At 51.6% G+C, this 25658-nt stretch overlaps 1 protein-coding gene across 1 annotated transcript in view; it reads left to right on the top strand.

The window, feature by feature from the left end:
• The first annotated feature begins 1869 nt into the window (after positions 1 to 1869).
• The window catches only part of LOC147092930 (ephrin type-A receptor 4-A-like), a 96503-nt gene continuing 72714 nt past the window's right edge, over positions 1870 to 25658 (top strand). Inside the window, exons 1-4 of the mRNA XM_085976249.1 lie at positions 1870 to 1969; positions 7865 to 7917; positions 9589 to 10246; positions 20655 to 20816. Of these exons, the coding sequence (XP_085832375.1) occupies positions 1879 to 1969; positions 7865 to 7917; positions 9589 to 10246; positions 20655 to 20816 (964 nt within the window). The 5' untranslated portion in view covers positions 1870 to 1878. The remainder of the gene's footprint in view (positions 1970 to 7864; positions 7918 to 9588; positions 10247 to 20654; positions 20817 to 25658) is intronic.

The raw sequence follows: 25658 nt of genomic DNA, 5'->3' as shown, positions 1-25658 counted from the left end.
GAGGGGCAGTACTGAGGGAGCACCGCACTGTCGGAGGGTCAGTACTGAGCTCCGCACTGTCGGGGGGGCAGTACTGAGGGAGCACCGCACTGTCGGAGGAGCGGTACTGAGGGAGCGCCGCACTGTCGGAGGGGTGGGACTGAGGGAGCGCCGCACTGTCGGAGGGGCAGTACTGAGGGAGCACCGCACTGTCGGAGGGGCAGTACTGAGCTCCGCACTGTCGGGGGGGCAGTACTGAGGGAGCGCCGCACTGTCGGAGGGGTGGGACTGAGGGAGCGCCGCACTGTCGGAGGGCTGGTACTCGGAGCGCCGCACTGTCGAAGGGGTGGGACTGAGGGAGCGCTGCACTGTCGGAGGTGCAGTACTGAGGGAGCACCGCACTGTCGGAGGGGCAGTACTGAGGGAGCACCGCACTGTCGGAGGGGCAGTACTGAGCTCCGCACTGTCGGGGGGGGCAGTACTGAGGGAGCGCCGCACTGTCGGAGGGGTGGGACTGAGGGAGCGCCGCACTGTCGGAGGGCTGGTACTCGGAGCGCCGCACTGTCGAAGGGGCGGGACTGAGGGAGCGCTGCACTGTCGGAGGGGCGGTACTGAGGGAGCGCCGCACTGTCGGAAAGGCAGCACAGAGGGAGTGCTACACTGTCGGAGGTGCTGTCTTTTAGATGCGGCGTTAAACCGAGGCCCCGTCTGCTCTCAGGTGGATATAAAAGAGCCCGCGGCACTACTTCAAAGAAGAGCAGGGGAGTTCTCCCCAGTGTCCTGGCCAATATTTATCCCTCAACCAACATCGCTTTAAAACAGATTATTTGGTTAGTGTAGTGGTTATGATACTGGACTAATAATCCAGAGACGTGAGTTCAAATCCCACCAGCTGGGGAATTTAAATTCAGTTAATTAAATAAATCTGGATTTAAAAAGCTCATATCAGTAACGGTGACCATGAAACTACCGGATAGTTGTAAAAAACCAACTGGTTCACTGATGTCCCTTTGGGGAAGGAAATCTGCTGCCCTTACCCGGTCTGGCCGATATGTGACTCCAGACCCACAGCGATGTCGTAGATTCTTAACTGCCCTCTGAAATGGCCTAACAAGCCAATCAATTGTACCAAACCATTACGACAAAGTCTGCACTGATGGGGGCTTCACCACATGGACTGCAGCGGTTCAAGAAGGCGGCTCACCACCACCTTCTCAAGGGCAATTAGGGATGGCCAATAAATGCTGGGCCTCGCCAGCGACGCCCACATCCTGTGAACAAATAAATTGCTGTTTGTGGGAGCTTGCTGTGCGCAAATTAGCTGCCGTGTTTCCTACATTACAACAGCGACCACACTTCAAAAAGAGTACTTAATTGGCTGTAAAGCGGCTTTGGGACGTCCTGAGGTGTAGAAATGCAAGTCTTTCTTTATCTTCATGTATGAGCCCAGACGCTGAATATCAACGAGCTGTTTGACCTTGGAAGGCATCACGACTCAAGCCCAAACCTGAACCCGTCGACAAACGTACACTTTCCACCTAGGCGTCAATCGGGAGCGAGCAAGGTTTTATTTAAATTTGATTTCGACTGTGCTCAAGTCTCTGGAGTGAGACTTGAACCCACAGTCTCTGACACAGAGAGCCCGGGAGTGTTAGCGCTGATTCTCAGCTGACACTCAGTGTCCGGGCAGGAAAGAATTCGCAAAACCAGCAGTTAAAAAAAAAACTGTTTATAAATGGAAATCCAGATTTGCGTTACAGATTTGTTGTTCTTGGCAGTTCAGGCTCCCCGCCCCCTCCTAGCACTGGCTGATTATCTGATCTCGGCGAGCAAAAATTAGAAACTGATTCATTCTGTGACTCGCACCCGGAGTGAGAGCAGCCTGAGAATCTCACAGCCATGGCTCGGCCAGCCCCTCTGCACCTGGTCTGTGTGCTGTGGTGTGTTTTACAGTCTGTCAACCCTGCAACACACCACCCTCTGAATGAAGGTAAGGGTAGCTGGGCTGACCTCTCCCAGTTTGAGTCAGGCCAAAGGTGAATTTGGAATGAGGTTTATGAAGGTTAAAAGCTTTACTTGTTTATGCCGAGGTTCAGCACTCTGGCCTCTGGGTCAGAAGGTCGTGGGTTCCAGTTTCACTCCAGGGGCATGAGTGCAAAATCCAGGCCAACACTCCCAGCATCAGTGCTGAGGGAGTGCAGTACCGAGGGAGCGCCGCACTGTCGGAGGGGCAGTACCGAGGGAGCGCCGCACTGTCGGAGGGGCAGTACTGAGGGAGCGCCGCACTGTCGGAGGGGCAGTACTGAGGGAGCGCCGCACTGTCGGAGGGGCAGTACCGAGGGAGCGCCGCACTGTCGGAGGGGCAGTACTGAGGGAGCGCCGCACTGTCGGAGGGGCAGTACTGAGGGAGCGCCGCACTGTCGGAGGGGCGGTACTGAGGGAGCGCCGCACTGTCGGAGGGGCGGTACTGAGGGAGCGCCGCACTGTCGGAGGGGCAGTACTGAGATGTGCAGCACTGTCGGAGGGGCAGTACTGAGGGAGCGCCGCACTGTCGGAGGGGCAGTACTGAGGGAGCGCCGCACTGTCGGAGGGGCAGTACTGAGGGAGCGCCGCACTGTCGGAGGGGCAGTACTGAGGGAGCGCAGCACTGTCGGAGGGGCAGTACTGAGGGAGTGCCGCAATTTCAGAGGGGCAGTACTGAGATGTGCAGCACTGTCGGAGGAGCAGTACTGAGGGAGCGCCGCACTGTCGGAGGGGCAGTACTGAGGGAGCGCCGCAATGTCGGAGGGGCAGTACTGAGGGAGTGCAGCACTGTCGGAGCAGCGGTACTGAGGGAGCGCCGTACTGTTGGAGGGGCGGTACTGAGGGAGTGCCGCACTGTCGGAGGGTAAGTACTGAGGGAGCGCCGCACTGTTGGAGGGGCGGTACTGAGGGAGTGCCGCACTGTCGGAGGGTCAGTACTGAGGGAACGCCGCACTGTCGGAGGGGCGGTACTGAGGGAGCGCCGCACTGTCGGAGGGCCAGTATTGAGGGAGCGCCGCACTGTCGGAGGGCCAGTATTGAGGGAGCGCCGCACTGTCGGAGGGCCAGTATTGAGGGAGCGCCGCACTGTCGGAGGGCCAGTACTGAGGGAGCACCGCACTGTCGGAGGGGCAGTACTGAGGGAGCACCGCACTGTCGGAGGTGCCGTCTTTCGGTTGAGACGTTAAAGCGAGGCCCCGTCTGCCTTCTCAGGTGGGCGTAAAAGATCCCACGGCCACTATTGGAAGAAGAGCAGGGGGAGTTCTCCCCAGTGTTTTGGGACATTTCTGAGAGACCTGGTTAAGACGCTGTGGAAATGTATGCCCTTCTCTCACTTGCAATTATTGTGTGGCCAGATCGACAGAAAAGACAGGGAATGAATAATGGAGGCTGATATCTGTTAATGTATTTTCTATTTATTCAAATTTTTTGACTTAAGACCGAGTATAAAATAAACAAAATCTCTGGGCAAGCTCTGACATGGTGAAGAGACTGAGATTTCACTCGACTGTCTCCCCTGGTTTAGCCACTTTGAGAGACCTTGTTTTAATAACTGGCTCCCTTCTCTACTCTGTCCATCGTTCGTTCGCCCAGAAACTCGGCGAGTGGTTTTCTCCCGGGCTCTACTGATGCGGCTGGGCGAGAGGGGACAGGTGAGAATTATTTCCACTCCCTGGGCTAGAGAGGCGGCGTCAGTTCCGTGTCCCCCTGATGATGGTACGAGAAAGAGAGAGAGAGAGAGAGAGAGAGGGAGGGAGAGAAAGAAAATGGGAAAGAGAGAGATTGGGAAAGAGAGAAAGATGGTGGGAAACGGAAAGGTCTATGCTCTTCTATGCTTGGCATGAAGAGTGGGACCCCAGAGTTCCTAGATGAGATTAAAGATCTAGATATTATCTTTTTACAGGAAACCTGGTGTAGAGGAGAAGGGCACACTGGCTGTCCCATTGGGTACACAGAGCTGGTGGTCCCCTCCAATAAATTGCCAGGAGTAACCCAGGGCAGAGAATCTGGAGGCATACTGATTTGGATTAAAGCAGAGCTTAGGAGTTGCATTGAATTTGTGGAAAAGGGCGAAAACCACTTATGGCTCAAAATTAAGAGGGGCATCATCTCTAGCATGAAAGATGTTTTCATTTGCACACTCTATATCCCCCCGACAGAATCCCCGTACTTCAAAGAGGACACCTTCTCCAACATAGAGAGGGAGATTACCCAATTCCAGGCCCAGGGAAATGTGTTGATATGTGGGGACCTCAACTCAAGAACGGGCGAAGAACCAGACTTCACCAATAATCATGGGAATAATTACATATTTGGGAATAACCACTTTGATCTCCCTTCCCATCCACACAGGCATAACTGCGACAAACAGACAAATGCTAACGGAAAACAGCTCCTGCAGCTCTGTCGAAGCCTGGGTCTGTACATTGTCAATGGTAGGTTATTGGGAGACTTCCTAGGAAGATCCACCTATTGCTCACCTCTTGGCTCCAGCACCGTAGACTATATGATTACAGATCTAGACCCATCCTCTTTCAGAACATTCACAGTCAAACCACAAACAACACTGTCAGACCACAGTCAAATTACTGCATATCTTGAAAGGACAGAAACAACCAACATGGAAACACAACCCAGTAAACTGTACAACATTAAAAAATCTTACAGATGGGCCAAAAACAGCACGGAAAAATACCAGAAAGCAATTAGCAACCAAACAACTCAAGCTCTCTTGGGCACCTTTCTGGAAAATACATACACACACAATAAAGAAGGCGTAAACCGGGCAGTGAATAACCTAAATAATATTTTTGATAATTTGGCATCAATGTCAAACTTGAAAGTTCGCAAGAACAAACCCAAAACAAAAAACTACGAAAAATGGTTTGACTCCGATTGCCAGAACATGAGGAAAAAACTCAGAAAAATATCAAACCAAAAACACAGACAACCAGAAAATGAGGAATTACGCCTTACTTATTGTCAGGCACTAACACAATACAAAAACACACTCAGAACCAAGAAAGAGCAGTATATTAAGAATACACTCATCTCCATTGAGGAATCCATTGATTCCAATTGTTTCTGGGACAACTGGAATACATTACACAAAAAACAACATGACGAATTGGCCATTCAAAACGGAGACACATGGGAAAACCATTTTGAAAAATTATACCAGAAAAACACACTAAGCCCAGAGCAATACCAAATATGCGAAAAACTGGCAAAGCTAGAATTTGACATAAAAGATAACCAAAACCCGATAGACCCCATAATATCTGAAAAAGAGCTAATTGAAAAACTCAAGGACCTGCGACCAGGAAAAGCTTGCGGTGCAGACGGCATCCTAAGCGAGATGATTAAACACACGGACGATAAAATGAAATTGGCTATACTGAAACTCTTCAACTTGGTTCTGAGTGTCGGTTACTTCCCTGATATCTGGAACAAAGGACTCATAACGCCCATATACAAAAGTGGGGATAAAGTTGACCCAAATAACTATCGAGGCATCTGTGTAAACAGTAACCTGGGGAAGGTTTTCTGTAGTATCATAAACAAACGATTTATAAAGTTCCTTGAGGAGCACAATGCCTTGAGTAAAAGCCAAGTTGGATTCCTGCCAAACTATAGAACATCAGATCATATCTTCACCCTACAGACCCTAATTGACAAACACGTTCATCAAAACAAAAGCAAAATCTACGCATGCTTTATAGATTTCCAGAAGGCTTTCGATTCCATCTGGCACGACAGTCTATTCCTGAAACTTATCGAAAGCGGGGTAGGGGGAAAAACATATGATGTAATTAAATCAATGTATACAAACAACAAATGTGCAGTTAAAATTGGAGACAAACAAACAAAATACTTCCCACAGGGGCGGGGGGTGACGCAGGGCTCGCCAATCTCACCGACACTCTTTAATATTTACATAAATGGATTGGCAAAACTACTTGAACAATCTACAGCACCCGGCCTCACCCTATATGAATCCAAGGTAAAATTCCTCCTCTATGCAGACGACCTGGTTCTGCTGTCACCAACTAAGGAGGGTCCACAGCAGAACCTGGATCTGCTGGAGTCGTTCTGTCAGACCTGGGCCCTGACAATAAACCCCCAAAAAAACAAAGTCCTTGTGTTCCAGCAAAGATCCAGACATCAGGGACCCAAAATAAATCTCACACTAGGAACAACTAAAATCGAACATACTTGGGCATAAAAATCAGCTCTACGGGAAATTTCAAAATGGCTGTGAATGAACTGAAAGAGAAAGCTAGAAGGGCTTTCTATGCCATTAAAAGATCAATCCAAATAGAAATCCCAATTAGCATTTGGCTCAAAATTTTCAAATCAGTAATTGAACCAATTGCACTCTATGGCAGTGAGGTGTGGGGACCGCTAACACAACAAGAATTTGCAAAATGGGACAAACACCCAATTGAGATCCTACATGCAGAATTCTGTAAAAGCATCCTCCGGACTCAAAGGAAAACCGTAAACAATGCATGCAGGGCAGAACTAGGCCAATATCCACTAATAATTACTATCCAAAAAAGAGCCACCAAATTTTGGAAACACCTAAAAATGAGCAACCCCCACTGCTATCATTACGAAGCCTTGAAATGCCAAGAGAGGACCATAAAGAAGAACACCCTCAGTCAACTAGTCCTGGGACTCAGTGAAGCAACCACTAACACTACTAACAATAACCAGCCCCAGGACAGTGATATCGTAGCACAGAGAATTCGACCCAACACAATTGTCACTAAGCAAATGGAAAAATACCTGTCATATTGGGCAGAAACAACAAAAACCCAAAGCAAACTCAATTGCTACTTGGCCCTAAACAGACAATACAACATGGCTGATTACCTGACCATGGTAAAGGATAGCAAACTGAGAAAAACCTTGACAAGGTACAGACTTAGTGAACACAGCCTGGCGATCGAAAAAGGCAGACACAGGCAGACCCGGCTGCCAAGAGAGGACAGGATATGCTCTCACTGCAGTCAGGGAGTGGTGGAGACAGAGATGCACTTCCTCACAGCTTGTGGAAAATATCAGGGCATCAGGGAGAATTTCTACCGAAAATTCTCACAAATATGCCCTGAATTCAGAAATTTGAATGATGACCAAAAACTCCCATACCTACTAGGGGAAGAGAGAAACTGTGTAACACTAGCGGCACACTATGTTACAGCTTGCCATAAACAGAGGGACAACCAGTAAACCTAAGAAAAGAGTATATACAAATTATACGAATGTATATTTATACACTCAGGGATATATCTGTTTATACACTGTATGAATAGATCTGCGTTTATGTGTTCAACCATAAATGTTTTTCGATGCTTTGGCAACATAAGATGTACCTTGTCATCATGCCAATAAAGTGATTTGAATTGAATTGAATTGAATTGAGAGAAAGAGAGGGAGGGAGAGAAAGAGAGAGAGGGAGGGAGAGAAAGAGAGGGAGGGAGAGAAAGAGAGGGAGGGAGAGAGAGGGAGAGAAAGAGAGAGGGAGGGAGAGAAAGAGGGAGGGAGAGAAAGAGAGAGAGGGAGGGAGAGAAAGAGAGGGAGGGAGAGAAAGAGGAAGAAAAAAGAGACTGAAAGAAAGTGGGAAAGAGCGATTGGGAAAGAGAAAGAAAGTGGGAAAGGGAAAGAAAGAAAAAAGAGAGAGAAAGGGAAGGAGAGAGAGAGAGAAAGAGGAAAAGAGAGAAAACGATGGAGAGAAAGAAAGTGGGAAAGAGGGAAGGAGTGAAAGAGGGAGAAAAAGAAAAGGAGGGAGGGAGCGAGAGAGAAAGGGAGGGAGAGAAAGAGAGGGCGCTGGTCTGATGGGAACTCTTTCTTTTTACAGTGGACGTGTTTGACTCACAGAGTGGCATCAAACTGTTGAAACCTACTACAAAGGTAAGTGTCAAGTAACTCCCCCTCCCTCTCATCCCATCTTTCCATCCTGTGCTTTAAACAAGTTTTCATTTATTCACTGTAAAACCAGTTACAACAACTTGCATTTATATGTCACCTCTCTAGAAGAATATCTGGGTATTTAACAAGGTGAGCAGGGTTGGGGGGAAGAGATTCAACACTCCCAGGGCAGGTACAGCACGGCTTAGATACAGAGTAAAGCTCCCTCTACACTGTCCCATCAAACACTCCCAGGGCAGGTACAGCACGGGTTAGATACAGAGTAAAGCTCCCTCTACACTGTCCCATCAAACACTCCCAGGGCAGGTACAGCACGGGTTAGATACAGAGTAAAGCTCCCTCTACACTGTCCCATCAAACACTCCCAGGGCAGGTACAGTACGGGTTAGATACAGAGTAAAGCTCCCTCTACACTGTCCCATCAAACTCTCCCAGGGCAGGTACAGCACGGGTTAGATACAGAGTAAAGCTCCCTCTACACTGTCCCATCAAACACTCCCAGGGCGGGTACAGCACGGGTTAGATACAGAGTAAAGCTCCCTCTACACTGTCCCATCAAACACTCCCAGGACAGGTACAGCACTGGTTAGATACAGAGTAAAGCTCCCTCTACACTGTCCCATCAAACACTCCCAGGGCAGGTACAGCACGGGTTAGATACAGAGTAAAGCTCCCTCTACACTGTCCCATCAAACTCTCCCAGGGCAGGGACAGCACAGGCTAGATACAGAGTAAAGCTCCCTCTACACTGTCCCATCAAACACTCCCAGGGCAGGTACAGCACGGGTTAGATACAGAGTAAAGCTCCCTCTACACTGTCCCATCAAACACTCCCAGGGCAGGTACAGCACAGGCTAGATACAGAGTGTGATGAAATATTCCATTCATCACTCATCAGTATTTCTCTGCCTGTGACTGTGGTTGGTTTCAGTTTCATTTCCATTGTATTGTACTGTGTGTAGGGCTCCGCCCATACCTGGCTCCTATGTAAGCTGGCCCAGCCTGCAGCACATCCAGTACGGCAGACCTCTGGATGGAAGATACATTCTCCTCTGTGTGTTACCTTCTAAGTCAATAAAAGCCTTGTTTTGTTTCGCTAACATCGAGTCTCGGATTTATTGAGGCACATCACAGAGTACAGCTCCCTCTACACTGTCCCGTCAAACACTTCCAGGGCAGGTACAGCACGGGTTAGATACAGAGTAAAGCTCCCTCTACACTGTCCCATCAAACACTCCCAGGGTAGGTACAGCATGGGTTAGATACAGAGTAAAGCTCCCTCTACACTGTCCCATCAAACACTCCCAGGGTGGGTACAGCACGGGTTAGATACAGAGTAAAGCTCCCTCTACACTGTCCCATCAAACACTCCCAGGGCAGGTACAGCAGGGTTAGATACAGAGTAAAGCTCCCTCTGCACTGTCCCATCAAACACTCCCAGGGTGGGTACAGCACGGGTTAGATACAGAGTAAAGCTCCCTCTACACTGTCCCATCAAACACTCCCAGGGCGGGTCCAGCACGGGTTAGATACAGAGTAAAGCTCCCTCTACACTGCCCCAACAATATGCCTTATCTCCATTTCCAGCCAGCCTGTGGCCTCTGTGAATAAGATTGTTAACTCTAACAGCTGCAATGTGACTTGTACCCACAGTGGGCAGAGGGCAGGTTTCCCTTGGAGAGCAATTCGTCGCATTTGGTGTATCAAAGCTGCCCGGTGGACACCGACCTTCAGAACCAGTCCCAGGTCTTGTGGACCGAGCGAATCCCCATCAGGAACGCTCACCACCTGTTCCTGGACCTGAAGTTTGCTCTGTCGAGCTGCCTGCAGCCGGAGGGATGCGAGGAGAGCTTCAGCGTCTACCTCTTCCAGTCGGACAACGAATACACCCGAGCCCGTCCTCGACAGTCCTTCAGGGTCCCGATCGAAGGAGAGAAGCACTTTCCCAAAGAGCACCTGGAAGGGCCCATCAACTGGAGCAGGCTGCGGAGGGCGCTCAACGCCGTCGTGGGGGTGAGCCTGGGCCCCATCAACCGGACCGGCTTCCAGCTGGGCTTCGACTACCTCGGGCCTTGCCTGCTCCTCAGCTCCTTCCGGGTGTATTACAAGAGCTGCCCGCCCGGCCTCCGCAGCCTGGCCGCATTCCCGGCGGCCACGGGCGGCGGCGAGCCGGTGCAGGGCCGGTGCGTGGACAACTCAGTGCAAGAGGGGAGCCTGCGGAGGCGGTGTGGCTCGGATGGGGTGTGGGGCCCCCTCGCCGGTTGGTGCGTCTGCAGAGAGGGTCACCAGGTCGAGGGGAATGCTTGTGAAGGTAAGGGCTGCTTTATTGATGGATTCCTTCACCACACGGGCGGGTGGGGGCGGTTACATAATCGCCCAGAAATTCGGGTCGGAGGCTTCCCGTGGGTGCAAGCCTCCAACCTGCACTTACCTAGCGCGTCGGCCGTTGTGCTGTGGGCCCGCGTGGGATTCCGATCCTGGGCCTGCTCCAGCTGCCGGCGCGCAGTGCTTGCGTATCCCAGGGGCGCAGTTAGTTCGATGCGTCCCCTGGGATCACGTGGGACATGGAGAGCCAATGGTAGCAGGGAATGCTTCATTCATAAGTTTGACAGGAAGAGCTGTCAAAACCTATAAATACTACGGCCCCAAAACATCACTAAAACTTCAAATACATTTTTTTTTAAATCACATTTTTTAAATAAACTATAAATTACATGAAATAACTATTTTAAACAATAATTTAAATTTTTGGAAAAAAATATATTTATTTTCTAACAGGGCTAAAAATAAACTTACCTTGCTTTAAAGTATTTAAAAATAATAAACCTGTGGAAAAAATGTTTTAATTTTAATTAATTCACCACTTACCTTGTAAAAAGCACGCCTTACGCCTGCTTTTTAAATGTGTAACTTCTGCAGACTTACCCTCCCGGGAAAACAGAGCGAGTTTCAGTCAGGTTGGCATATTTTCCCATCCTGCTTCTCTCTCAGCCATTTGCCATTTTATACAGGCTTTTAGGCTTTTAACATACACATATTGTAGATATACAAAAATGTTTTACGACATCATACAAATACACCCTATCCTACAATATATATTTTATAATAGCCCAATGACTATTCTTGAGCTGCCAGTCTATTTAGCAAGTGTTGGCAGACTATTTAATCAGCGGTGGGGGCTAGTGGGAGAAGGCCTTGCAACAACCCCCATGTTCAAGCCACTTGATAGCACGGGCTGGTTTTCGAATCGCCATCGCTGACTCCCCCACCATCAACATCCTGGGGGTGTCACCATTGACACAGACAGAGAGAGAGAGAGACTCTAAACACAGAGAGAGAGAGAGAGAGAGAGAGAGAGCGCGCATTTGCAACTCCTCAGATAATGAAGCAGTCCATGCCCGCATGAAACAAGACCTGGACGACGTTCAGCCTTGGGTTGATAAGTGGCAGGTAACATTCGCGCCACAGAAGTGCCAGGCAATGACTATCTCCAACAAGCGAGAGTCTAACCACCTCCCCTTGACATTCAACGGCATTACCATCACCGAATCCCCCACCATCAACATCCTGGAGGGTCACCATTGACCAGAAACTTAACTGGACCTGCCACATAAATACTGTGGCAACAAGAGCAGGTCAGAGGCTGGGTATTCTGCGGCGAGTGTCTCACCTCCTGACTCCCCATAGCCTTTCCACCATCTACAAGCCACAAGTCAGGAGTGTGATGGAACACTCTCCACTTGCCTGGATGAGTGCAGCTCCAACAACACTCAAGAAGCTCGACACCATCCAGGACAAAGCAGCCTGCTTGATCGGCACCCCGTCCACCACCTTAAACATTCACTCCCTCCACCACCGGCGCACCGTGGCTGCAATGTGGACCATCTACAAGATGCACTGCAGCAACTCGCCAAGGCTTCTTCGGCAGCACCTCCCAAACCCGCGACCACTTCCACCTAGAAGGACAAGGGCAGCAGGCGCATGGGAACACTGCCACCTCCAAGTTCCACCTCCAAGTCACACACCATCCTGACTTAGAAATATATCGGCCGATCCTTCCTCGTCGCTGGGTCAAAATCCTGGAACTTCCTCCCTAACAGCACTGTGGGAGCACCTTCACCACACGGACTGCAGCGGTTCAAGAAGGCGGCTCACCACCATCTTCCCAAGGGCAATTAGGGATGGGCAATAAATGCTGCGCCTCGCCAGCGACGCACACATCCCATAAACGAATAAATTAAAAAAATCAGTCAGCTACTCATTGCCTTAACCGGCTGAGCTACCGTTGCGTGGACGTGCGTGCGGGGAGGAGGGGGGAGAACCATTCGTCCCATTTTATTCTAACTCGCACCAAGTCCCGTTCGACCATCGCCTCCTGTGCTCACCGACCTACATAGAAGATAGGAGCAGGAGTAGGCCATTCGGCCCTTCGAGCCTGCTCCGCCATTTAATGAGATCATGGCTGATCATCCAAACTCAGTACCCTGTCCCTGCTTTCTCCCCATATCCCTTGATCCCTTTAGCCTTAAGAAATATATCCAACTCCTCCTTGAATATATTTAATGAATTGGCCTCCACTGCCTTCTGTGGTAGAGAATTCCACAGGTTCACCACTCTCTGGGTGAAGAAATTCCTCCTCATCTCTGTCCTAAATGGCCTACCCCTTATCCTTAGACTGTGACCCCTGGTTCTGGACTCCCCCGCCATCGGGAACATCCTACACTGGTTCCCGGTCCGGCAACGTTTCAAATTTAAAATTCTCATCCTTGTGTACAATACCTTCCGTGGCCCTCACCCCCCTCGCTATCTCAGTAACCTCCTTCAACCCCACAACTCCCTCCCCCCCCCCACCCCCCGAGATCTCTGCGCTCCTCCAATTCTGGCCTCTTGTGCATCCCCGATTTCCATCGCTCCACCATTGGCGGCCGTGCCTTCAGCTGCCTGGGCCCCGAGCTCTGGAATTCCCTCCCTAAACCTCTCCGCCTCTCTCTCCTTTTAAGACGCTCCTTAAAACCTACCTCAATATCTCCGTATGTGACTTAGTGTCAAATTTTATCTAATAACCGCTCCCGTGAAGCACCTTGGGATGTTTTACTATGTTAAGGGCGCTACATAAATGCAATTTGTTATTGTTGCTGTGCATGTTTTCTCTACTCCTTTCCCGAAGGCGCTGACTCTCGCTGGGGTACGGGCTCCACGGGTGTCGCCTGCAACCCACCTAAAAGGCCACACACCATGTATGAGCCCGGGCAGTGAGTGCGAGCAGGCTACTCGACCTTGGGAGGCATCACAGCCAAGCCCGACCCTGTCTTCTCCCAACGAACGTACTGCCCACCAAGGGGGGTCACAGTAATAGGGATCAGTATCTGGAACTCTGGCTGGTTTTCCCCCACTCCCTCTCCCCCAGGGGCATACCAAGGCCAAGTTTAGTACCTCGTACCCTCGGCCGAACTGAGATCAGCTCAGACTGGGGGTGGAACTCGGAACCACCATCCTGGCCAGTGCCTCAGTGCCCCAGCGCGCATCAGTCCAACCCCAGAAGCGGGCAACCCACTGCAGCACTGAGCGAGAATGTCACTTCAGTTCCAACTAGGAGTGTCGCTCTTGACTCTGAGGCGGGAGGATGTGGCTTCAAGTTCCACTCCATGCCTTGGGTACACTGACACTCCAGTGCAGTACTGAGGGAGCGCCGCACTGTCGGAGGGGCAGTACTAAGGGAGCGCCGCACTATCGGAGGGGCAATACTGAGGGAGCGCCGCACTGTCGGAGGGGCAGTACTGAGGGAGCGCTGCATTGTCGGAGGGGCTGTACTGATGGAGCGCCGCACTGTTGGAGGGGCGGTACTGAGGGAGCGCTGCACTGTCGGAGGGTCAGTACTGAGGGAACGCCGCACTGTTGGAGGGACAGCACTGAGGGAGCGCCGCACTGTCGGAGGGTCAGTACTGAGGGAATGCCGCACTGTTGGAGGGGCAGTACTGAGGGAGCGCCGTACTGTCGGAGGGGCAGTACTGAGGGAGCGCCGCACTGTCGGAGGGCCAGTACTGAGGGAGCGCCGCACTGTCGGAGGGGCAGTACTGAGGGAGGGCCGCACTGTCGGAGGGGCAGTACTGAGGGAGCGCCGCACTGTCGGAGGGTCAGTACTGAGGGAACGCCGCACTGTTGGAGGGACAGCACTGAGGGAGCGCCGCACTGTCGGAGGGACTGCACTGAGGGAGCGCCGCACTGTCAGAGGGTCAGTACTTAGGGAATGCCGCACTGTCGGAGGGGCAGTACTGAGGGAGCGCCGTACTGTTGGAGGGGCAGTACTGAGGGAGCGCCGCACTGTCGGAGGGGCAGTACTGAGGGAGGGCCGCACTGTCGGAGGGGCGGTACTGAGGGAGCGCTGCACTGTCGGAGGGTCAGTACTGAGGGAACGCCGCACTGTTGGAGGGACAGCACTGAGGGAGCGCCGCACTGTCGGAGGGACAGCACTGAGGGAGCGCCGCACTGTCGGAGGGTCAGCACTGAGGGAATGCCGCACTGTTGGAGGGGCAGTACTGAGGGAGCGCCGCACTGTCGGAGGGGCAGTACTGAGGGAGCGCCGCACTGTCGGAGGGGCAGTGCTGAGGGAGCGCTGCACTGTCGGAGGGGCAGTGCTGAGGGAGCGCCGCACTGTCGGAGGTTCCAGCTTTCGGATGAGACGTCAAACCGAGGCCCCCGTCTGCACTCTGGACATAAAACATCCTGTGGTGCTATTCTCCCCTCAACCAACATCACTAAAAACAGATGACCTGGCCATTTACCACATTGCTGTTTGTAGGATCTTGCTGTGCAAAAAGATGGCCGCCAAGTTGGCCTCCGTTACAACAGCGACTACACCTCAGTAATACTCCATTGGCCGTGAAGCGTTTTGGGACGGCCTGAGGTTGTGAAAGGCGCTATAGAAATGCCAGTTCCTTCTTACTGAGCGGAGGGTCCCTTATGAGGGCATCCGACTGAAGGCTTGCCTGAAACTCACTGCACACCCGACCAGCAATGTGTTTTGATGAGAGGCGTCTCCTGAAAGCAGGGCAGCTTTGGCATGCCGGTGATTTGATTTTTTTTTTAAATAATGTGTTTTGAAACGGTTGAGTCATTGCACCAGATCTGTGGAAATCCAGGAACGAACAATTCCTACTCACTGAAGCTGAATGGACAATGAAGTGACACAGAACACAAAAAATCCCCACCGTCCAACCCTGAGGTTAGCAGCCAGTCGCTAGCTAATTCACCAGCTCCGCGCTTGTGGCAATTTTAATTTAAACAACATGAGGCACCGCAGTCGAAATGAGGCCATCGCTACAAGAGACTCCAGTACAAGGGGGCTGTTCATCACGAGTCTGTATCCACAGGACAGAACCAGAATGGGGCAGGGGGTCGTTTTCTCCCTCCTGCCCAGGCCGTTACCTTTCCGCTTTGAGCCGAACCCACCCCACCCCGCAACCCCCCTCCCATTTACTCTGCTTCTGGTTGACTTGGATCCCCTGCAGTGGATCCTTTCCACACGCTGGCCCCGTTCCTGAGCGATAATGTAACCGATTCCGAAGGAAAGTTCTTAATTTGTAAACAGTGATGCAGCCCATGCCTTGAATATGGAAAGTTCTGTGGTTAGACGCGACGGAGGCCTGGATTCAATTGCGACCCGACCCAATGAGTTGAAAACCTCTTTTGTCAGCTAGCTGTTAAAGGCCATCGTTTGGGACAGTCTCAATGCGGTTCCCAGTGAGATGGGCCTTACGCTAATTCAGCGCAAACAATCTCACTCAGAGAGGCCACAGGACGGGAGTGGGAGATGGAGAAATGTCATAGAGGGTGTGTGTCAGAGACTGGGGCAATGTAAAGGGAGCTTTACTCTGTTTCTAAACCGTGCTGTACCTGCCCTGGGGGTGTTTGATGGGGACAGTGTAGAGGGAGCTTTACTCTGTATCTAACCCGTGCTGTACCTGCCCTGGGAGTGTTTGATGGGACAGTGTAGAGGGAGCTTTACTTTGTACCTAACCCATGCTGTACCTGCCCTGGGAGTGTTTGATGGGGGCAGTGTAGAGGGAGCTTTGCTCTGTATCTAACCCGTGCTGTACCTGCCCTGGGAGTGTTTGATGGGACAGTGTAGAGGGAGCTTTACTCTGTATCTAACCTGTGCTGTACCTGCCCTGGGAGTGTTTGATGGGGCCAGTGTAGAGGGAGCTTTACTCTGTATCTAACCCGTGCTGTACCTGCCCTGGGAGTGTTTGATGGGACAGTGCAGAGGGAGCTTTACTCTGTATCTAACCCGTGCTGTACCTGCCCTGGGAGTGTTTGATGGGGATAACATGCCTGGAATCGAGAAGTATCCCACCGCAGTACTAACATCCTACACCATGAGAGAATGTTTATTGAAATGCCTCGAAGCCAGGGTTAGGGTGTGCCCTTCACACCCACTTTTGCTGCTCTAAGTTGCCTTCTGTCTGCTATCTCTGTTAGACACTGGGGAAGAATGCAGCCTCTCTGGTGCCTGCAGTTTCGTTCAGTGGCGCGTCTGAACCTCTGGGCTTTTTAGGTGTAGGTTGAACGGCGGGTGTTTGAAATAATGCTGCAATAAGTGACATTCTTAAATCAAGATTGACACTGACAGATCGCACGCGTGAGCTCTCCCTTAAATGAAAAAGCTCTTAACGAGACCACATTTAATTGACTTTGTACGCACTGTTCCTCCTCACTGTGCTGAAAGGAACACTCACCGACACTGACTCATTACTTACCGGAACCTAAAACAGTGAAACTCCTCACCTCCCTCAGTCTACCCTTATTGCTACTATCTACCAGGTCTTGAAACCTAAACCAGCGGTCACATAATCACCGTAACACACGTGGGGGTCGAATGTCATCATTAGAGCCTGGTCGGAGGGCAACGTGTCTCCCTTCAAATGTCAGCCGTGACTCAGGGGTATCGCTCTCTCTCTCGCCTCTGAGAATCAGAAGGTCGTGGGTTTGAGCCCCACTCCAGAGTGAGTACATAATCTAGGCTCACACTTCAGTGCCAGTGCTGAGGGAGCACCGCACTGTCAGAGGGGTGGTACTGAGGGAGCGCCGCACTGTTGGAGGGGCGGTACTGAGGGAGCGCCGCACTGTCGGAGGGGCAGTACTGAAGGAGCACCGCACTGTCGGAGGGGCGGTACTGAGGGAGCGCCGCACTGTCGGAGGGGCGGTACTGAGGGAGCGCCGCACTGTCGGAGGGGCAGTACTGAGGGAGCACCGCACTGTCGTAGGGGCAGTACTGAGGGAGCGCCGCACTGTCGGAGGGGCGGTACTGAGGGAGCGCCGCCTGTCGGAGGTGCCGTCTTTCGGATGAGACGTTAAACCGAGGTCCCGTCTGCTCTCTCAGGTGGACGTAAAAGATCTCATGGCCACTATTTTTGAAGAAGAGCAGGGGGAGTTCTCCCCGGTGTCCTGGCCAACATTTATCCCTCAACGCACACCTAAAACAGATTATCCGGCCAATCATTTCATTGCTGTTTGAGGGAGCTTGCTGTGCGCAAATTGGCTGCCGTGTTTCCCTATATATCACAACAGTGACTGCATTTCAGGAGTACTTCATTGGTTGTAAAGAGCTTTGCGACATCCTAAGGTCGTGAAAGGCGCTATATAAATGCAAGTCTTCTTTTTGTACAAATCAGTGAAGAGGAACATCTATGCCATGTTGCTTTCAACTTTGATGATGCCTCGCACTCTGTAACACATTAAATGGTAGGACACTGAGTAGTGTAGAGGAACAAAGGGACCATGGAGTGTAATGACAACCAAAAACTCCCATACCTACTGGGGGAGGAGAGAAGCTGTGTAGCACTGGCGGCACACTATGTTACAGCTTGCCATGAACAGAGGGACAACCAGTAAACTAAGAAAAGAGTACATATAAATAATGCGAATGTATATTTATACACTCAGGGATATACCTGTTTATACACTGTATGAATAGAACTGCGTTTATGTGTTCAACCATAAATGTATTTTGATGCTTTGGCAACATAAGATGTACCTTATCATGCCAATAAAGCGATTTGAATTGAATTGAATTGAATTGCATGTCCACAGATCCCTGAAGGTAGCAGGCCAGGTAGATAAGATGGTTAAGAAGGCATACGGAATGCTTGCCTTTATTAGCCGTGGCGTAGAATACAAGAGCAGGGGGGTTATGCTTCAACTGTATAAAACACTATTTAGGCCTCAGCTAGAGTTCTGCGTGCCGTTCTGGTCACCACATTACAGGAAAGATGTGATTGCACTAGAGAGGGTGCAGAGGAGATTTACAAGGATGTTGCCGGTAGTAGAGAATCTTAGCTATGAGGAAAGACTGGATAGGCTGGGTCTGTTTTCCTTGGAACAGAGGAGGCTGATGGGAGACCTTATTGAGGTGAATAAAATTATGAGGGGCCTAGATAAAGTGGATAGAAAGGACCTATTTCCCTTAGCAGAGGGGTCAAAAACCAGGGGGCACAGATTTAAAGTAATTGGTGGAAGGTTTAGAGGGGATTTGAGGGGAAATTTCTTCACCCAGAGGGTGGTGGGGGTCTGGAACTCACTGCCTGAAAGGGTGGTAGAGGCAGGAACCCTCACCACATTTAAAAAGTACTTGATGTGCACTTGGGATGCTGTAACCTGCAGGGCTACGGACCATGAGCTGGGAAGTGGGATTAGGCTGGATAGCTCTTTGTTGGCCGGCGCGGACACGCTGGGCCGAAATGGCCTCCTTCCGTGCTGTAATTTTCTTCTTCTTCTTCTATATCCCATCACTGAGGTTTCTCAACAAAAAGAAACACAATTGTCCTTTCAAACGTGGTTCCCTTGGGACCCACAGTCTTCCATGGAAATAATGGGGGAGTTGTGTTGCTCTGTTCACAGTTTCATTGCGCACATCAGTGTATGTAACACAGAGTCTGTACAAACCTTACCAATCTCAGTTACAGACCGTAGGAGGTTGTTTTTGGCATTATCTTCGGGGGCGAAGATTGGATTCCAACACCCAGTGGTCGCCAGTACAAACATGTTCTCGTTCAGAGGCTGTGACTGACAGTCATGGTGGAAACGTTACACAATTTGTGGAAAGACTTTGTCAACTGGAGGCTGGTTTTAAACCTCAATTTAAAAACTCTCAAGTCATCATACAGTCCAATTCTGCCCAAGGCTTCAATCCTGTTCCTATATGTGAGGAGGGCTTTGAAACTCGTTTCTCTCACTCCTGGACAGGGTACAAGAAAAGACTTCTCGTTTCATCTTGATCCCCCAACCTCTCCGCCACAACTGGAGTATTGCATCCAGTTCTGGTCACCACACTTTAGGAAGGATGTGAAGGCCCTTGAGAGGGTGCAGAGGAGATTTACCAGAATGGTTCCGGGGATGGGGGATCTTAGCTACAAGGACAGGTTGGAGAAGCTGGATTTGTTTTCATTAGAGCAAAGGAGGTTGAGGGGTGATTTGATAGAGGTGTACAAGAGGGGCAGTACTGAAGGAGCGCCGCACTGTTGGAGGGGCAGTACTGAGGGAGCGCCGCACTGTTGGCGGGGCGGTACTGAGGGAGCGCCGCACTGTCGGAGGGGCGGTACTGAGGGAGCGCCGCACTGTCGGAGGGGCGGTACTGAGGGAGCGCCGCACTGTCGGAGGGGCGGTACTGAGGGAGAGCTGCACTGTCGGAGGGGCGGTACTGAGGGAGAGCCGCACTGTCGGAGGGGCGGTACTGAGGGAGTGCCGCACTGTCGGAGGGGCGGTACTGAGGGAGTGCCGCACTGTCGGAGGGGCGGTACTGAGGGAGCGCCGCACTGTCGGAGGGGCAGTACTGAGGGAGCGCCGCACTGTCAGAGGGGCAGTACTGAGGGAGTGCTGCACTGTCGGAGGGGCAGTACTGAGGGAGCGCCACACTGTCGGAGGTGCCGTCTTTTGGATGAGACGTTAAACCGAGGCCCCGTCTGCTCTCTCCCATGGCACTATTTTGAAGAAGAGCAGGGGGAGTTCTCCCCGATGTCCTGCAAAATATTTATCCCTCAACCAACATCACTGAAAAAAACAGATTATCTGGTTGTTATCACATTCCTGTTTCTGGGAGCTTGCTGTGCGCAAATTGGCTGCCACGTTTTCTACATTACAACAAATGCGAGTCTTTCTTTCTTGATTACCTATTATTGGAGGAAGAGCAGGGAGATCTAGTGTCCTGGTCAAGCGGCACCACCAGAAACAGATTAACTGGCAGCACGGTGGCATAGTGGTTAGCACTGTTGTCTCACAGCGCCAGGGACACGGGTTCAAATCCGGCCTCGGGTGACTGTGTGGAGTTTGCACATTCTCCCCGTGTTTGCGTGGGTTTTCTCCGGGTGCTCCGGTTTCCTCCCACAGTCCAAAGATGTGCGGGTTAGGTTGATTGGCCACGATAAAAAATTGGCCCTCAGTGTTAGGGGGGAATTAAATACGTGGGGTTACGGGGATAGGGCTTGGGTGGGATGGCTGTCGGTGTAGGGCCCGGGTGCTAGGGTTTGGATGATCAGCCATGATCTCGTTGAATGGCGGAGCAGGCTCGAAGGGCCGAATGGCCTACTCCTGCTCCTAGTTTCTATGTTTCTATGTTTTAACTGTATGTAATTCATTGTTTGACGTGCTTTGAGATGCCAAGTCTTCCGAACAATCCCTGCTTTAGTTTGGTTTAATGTTTACATGCGATTCATTTGTTCTCTCAGCCTGTAAAATAGGATACTACAAGGACACGACGGGGCCTGAAGTCTGCACGAGATGCCCCACAAACAGTCACTCTGACGCCGAGGCCTCCGTCTCCTGCCCATGCTTGAGTGGCTACAACAGGAGTGAGACGCACCCGCCCTCGGCTCCATGCGTTGCCACCGGTAAGATGCACTGTGCCAGGAGCCGCCTAGTGTCGGACAGGTCCTCAGTGTGTGGGATGTTCACACGTGAGGCGTATGCCTGAGGCGCTTTCTCTTGGCGAGAATGTAACCGTGGGTGAATGTCAGGGTGGGGAGTGATGTCCAGTCTGAGCTTTAATGGATGTTTGCTGTTTTGGTGCGACTTGTACAGCTGCTCCAAGTCACTGATTTTGTTTTTGCAGTTATTACTAAGCCACCTGTCACATCTCCTGGTCACCAAGGGGTCGATCATCTGTCGGCCGTGGCTCACAGGGCAGCACTCTCGTGTTTTGAGTCAGAAGGTCGTGGGTTCAAGTCTCACTCCAGAGATTTGAGCACAAAATCTAGGCTGATGCTCCCAGTGCCAGTACTGAGGGAGTGCCGCACTGTCGGAGGGGCGGTACTGAGGGAGCGCCGCACTGTCGGAGGGGCAGTACTGAGGGAGTGCCGCACTGTCGGAGGGGCGGTACTGAGGGAGCGCCGCACTGTCGGAGGGGCGGTACTGAGGGAGAGCCGCACTGTCGGAGGGGCGGTACTGAGGGAGCGCCGCACTGTCGGAGGGGCGGTACTGAGGGAGCGCCGCACTGTCGGAGGGGCGGTACTGAGGGAGAGCCGCACTGTCGGAGGGGCGGTACTGAGGGAGCGCCGCACTGTCGGAGGGGCGGTACTGAGGGAGAGCCACACTGTCGGAGGAGCAGTACTGAGGGAGCGCCGCACTGTCGGAGGGGCAGTACTGAGGGAGCGCCGCACTGTGGGAGGGGCAATACTGAGGGAGCGCCGCACTGTCGGAGGTGCGGTACTGAGGGAGCGCCGCACTGTCGGAGGGGCAGTACTGAGGGAGCGCCGCACTGTCGGAGGGGCGGTACTGAGGGCGTGCTGCACTGTCAGAGGGGCGGTACTGAGGGAGCGCCGCACTGTCGGAGGGGCGGTACTGAGGGAGCGCCGCACTGTCGGAGGGGCCGTACTGAGGGAGCGCCGCACTGTCAGAGGGGCGGTACTGAGGGAGCGCCGCACTGTCGGAGGGGCGGCACTGAGGGAGCGCCACACTGTCGGAGGGGCAGTACTGAGGGAGAGCCGCACTGTCGGAGGTGCCACCTTTCGGATGAGACATTAAACCGTCTGCTCTCTCAGGTGGATGTAAAAGATTCCACGGCCACTATTGGAAGAAGAGCAGGGGGAATTCTCCCCGGTGTCCTGGGGCCAATATTATATCTCAATCAACATCACTAAAACTGATGATCTGGTCATTATCACATTGCTGTTTGTGGGAGCTTGCTGTGCGCAAATTGCTGTTTCCTACATTACAACAGTGACTGCACTTCAGAGGTACCTCATTGGCTGTAAAGCGCTTCGGGACGTCCCGGGGCCGTGAAAGGCGCTGGAGAAATGCAAGCCTTTCTTTTTTTTTCCCCTGTCGGAGAGAGGGGTGTTCTGATGAGAGGGGAAGGGTGGACGTGGGCCGTCATCAGCGGATTGGATTGCGCTGTGCGATATTGAAAATGAACGCCTTCACCTATCTGGCCTCGTCCGCCATTTTAACGGTGGTGCCGAACCGTCTATTTGAAGAAAGTTCTAAAGTTTAAAAACAAATCACGCCCAAGGCTCCCGCCTAGCGGGGAGATTCGGGAGTCAGGAAGCCGACTGTTAACATAGAAACATAGAAGATAGGAGCAGGAGTAGGCCATTCGGCCCCTTGAGCCTGCTCCGCCATTCAATGAGATCATGGCTGACCATCCAAACTCAGTACCCGGTCCCTGCCTTCTCCCCATATCCCTTGATCCCTTTAGCCTTAAGAAATATATCTAACTCCTTCTTGAATATATTTAATGAATTGGCCTCTACTGCCTTCTGTGGTAGAGAATTCCACAGGTTCACCACTCTCTGGGTGAAGAAATTCCTCCTCATTTCTGTCCTAAATGGCTTACCCCTTATCCTTAGACTGTGACCCCTGGTTCTGGACTCCCCCGCCATCGGGAACATCCTCCCTGCATCTAGTCTGTCCAGTCCTGTCAGAATTTTATAAGTTTCAATGAGATCCCCTCTCATTCTTCTAAACTCCAGTGAGTATAAGCCCAATCGACCCAATCTCTCCTCATACGGCATTCCTGCCATCCCAGGTATCAGCCTGGTGAATCTTCGCTGAACTCCTTCCATGGCAAGAACATCCTTCCTCAGATAAGGTGACCAAAACTGCACACAATACTCAAGATCTCACCAAGGCCCTGTACGACTGCAGCAAGACATCCTTGTTCCTGTACTCAAACCTTCTCGCTACGAAGGCCAACATACCATTTGCCTTCTTAACCGCCTGCTGCACCTGCATGCTTACCTTCAGCGACTGGTGCACAAGGACACCCAGGTCTCGTTGCATTTCCCCTTCTCCCAATCTATTGCCGTTCAGATAATAATCTGCCTTCCTGTTTTTGCCACCAAAATGGATAACCTCGCATTTATCCACATTATACTGCATCTGCCATGCTTCTGCCCAATCACCCAACCTCTCCAAATCATCCTGGAGTTTCCCTGCATCCTCCTCACAGCACACACGCCCACCCAGGGTGGGGTGGGGGCGGGTAGATGAAATTCTGTGCCTGTGGTTTTCGGTATTTATGGGCGGGGGTTTGCGGCGCTTGAGCGTTTGGCGAAAGCGACTCAGATCTCTGGACTGCATTCAACGGCGGAGATCCCGAAAGTGAAAAGATGTCCTTCGGACCTCATGTAGCTCAGCCCACAACCCGGCGTCCTGCTAAGAGAGAGAGGAGATGCCCTCGACGCCTCGGTGTAGGTTGGATTGGAACACACTCCCGCGATTTGACCAAGTGCAGCTCCAAGTACCCCTTGGGAGAGGAGCCCTCTGTCTGGGGCGGATTCGAACCACTTCCTCTGGGGGGATCGAGGCACTGGGTAAAACGCGCTGCTGATTCGTGATGAGCCCCCTGATGAAAGAAAACTACGAGGCACTTGGTCTAAGCGTTAAACAACTGGTTTACAACATGGCGGTCTGGTTGTGTCCTTCACTAGTTCCTGTTAAGAATGTCCTGCACAAGCTGGGCCCGTGCCCGAGTATTTATACTCTCCCTGGACAGCGCCACCCGCAGGCCGCTCAGTGTTATTTCATAAGTCTTTCTTTCATGAATGACTGATTCATGTCACCCCCTTCATAGAATCATAGAGGGTTTACAGCACAGAGGGAGGCCATTCGGCCCATCATGTCCATGCCGGTCGGAAAAGAGCTCTCCAGCCTAATCCCACTTTCCAGCTCTTGGTCCGTAGCCCTGTAGGTTACGGCACTTCAAGTGCAGATCCAAGCACTTTTTGAATGCGATGAGGGTTTCTGCCTCCACCACCCTTTCAGGCAGCGAGTTCCAGACCCCCACCACCCTCTGGGTGAAAAGATTTGTGCTACTTATGAGGACCAATTTCGCCCACCTTTCAGTCTTGGTTTTAAACCACCCCCCTCCCCTACCCTACAAGTTTTCTCCCCTCCTCTGGTGAAGGTGCTGCTCTTCATGGGGAGCAGGCCCATGGGTACTGGTAAATCCTCCTCCTCTTCCCTCAGTCTTCCTCCATGAGCCTAGGCAGTGAGCATTTGCGTGCCTTTCAGCCATGGGGGTGAGCATCGCAGTCTAGCCCAATCCTATCCGCCCCCAGCGTTCACACAGCGGGATAGTGAGCAGGAGCAGGCAGCTGATGTGATTTTTTTTTTTCCCCGCAGTCTCTCCCCAGCCCAGAGGTGTTGAGTTCAATTGTAACCTCCCCTGATACCGCGCTTGAGTGAGCCTAACTAACTCGGCGCTGTTCCGGAGCTGAACCTGGGACGGTCCAGAATGATGTGACTCAGTACCCCAGCCGACGGTGTATTCACTCACTGACCTCTTACAGTCAGAGAATGATAGTGCACAGGAGGTGGCCATTCGGCCCATTGTGCCTGTGCCGGCTCTTTGAAAGAGCTCTCCAATTAGACCCACTCCCCCCTCGCTCTTTCCCCACAGCCCTGCAAATTTTCTCCTCTTCAAGTATTTATCCAATTCCCTTTTGAAAATTCTCCTCATCTCCCCTCTGGTTCTTTTGCCAATTATCTTAAATCTGTGTCCGCTGGTTACCGACCCTCCTGCCACTGGAAACAGTTTCTCCTTATTTACTCCATCAAAACCCCTTATGATTTTGAACGCCTCTATTAAATCTTCCCTTAACATTTTCTGCTCGAATGGGAACAACCCCAGCTTCTCTAAACTCTCCAGGTAAGAGAAGTCCCTCATCTCTTGTGGGAGTTTATTTAACTTTTTATAAATTTTAAACCCGTCCTTGGGGTAGTGGCCAGGAAGCGGGTACGGTAGCGTAGTGGTTATGTTACTGGGCTAGTAATCCTAGAGGCCTGGACTAATGATTCAGCGATATGAGTTCAAATCCCACCACGGTAGCTGGGGAATTTAAATTCAGTGAAATAAATAAATCTGGAATAAAAAGCTAGTATCAGTAATGCTGAATGTTATGAATCTTATGATCCATGAAGAAAGACTCATGAAATAACACTGGACGGCCAGCTGGTGGCGCCGTCCAAGGGGTATAAATACTCGGGCGTGGGCCCAGATTGCCCAGGGACATTTTGTAAGACAGGAACTAGTGAAGTACAACTAGACCTCCATGTTCTGAAACAAGTTGATTAAAGCCTTGCTTTATACTCGAACCAAGTGCGTAGTGAGTTTTATTATGCCACTGACCATGAAATTACCGGATTGTTATAATGCCCTTTTAGGGAAGGAAATCTGCTGCCCTTACCCGGTCTGGCCGATATGTGACTCCAGACCCACAGCGATGTGGTTG

The sequence above is a fragment of the Somniosus microcephalus genome, unplaced genomic scaffold, assembly GCF_052327205.1.
Source record: "Somniosus microcephalus isolate GS21.2 unplaced genomic scaffold, FLI_Smic_1.0 unresolved_chr2, whole genome shotgun sequence".
In the NCBI taxonomy this organism is placed as follows: domain Eukaryota; kingdom Metazoa; phylum Chordata; class Chondrichthyes; order Squaliformes; family Somniosidae; genus Somniosus; species Somniosus microcephalus.
The sequence above is the reverse complement of the archived record's forward strand: the minus strand, read 5'-3'. Positions and strand labels throughout refer to the sequence as shown.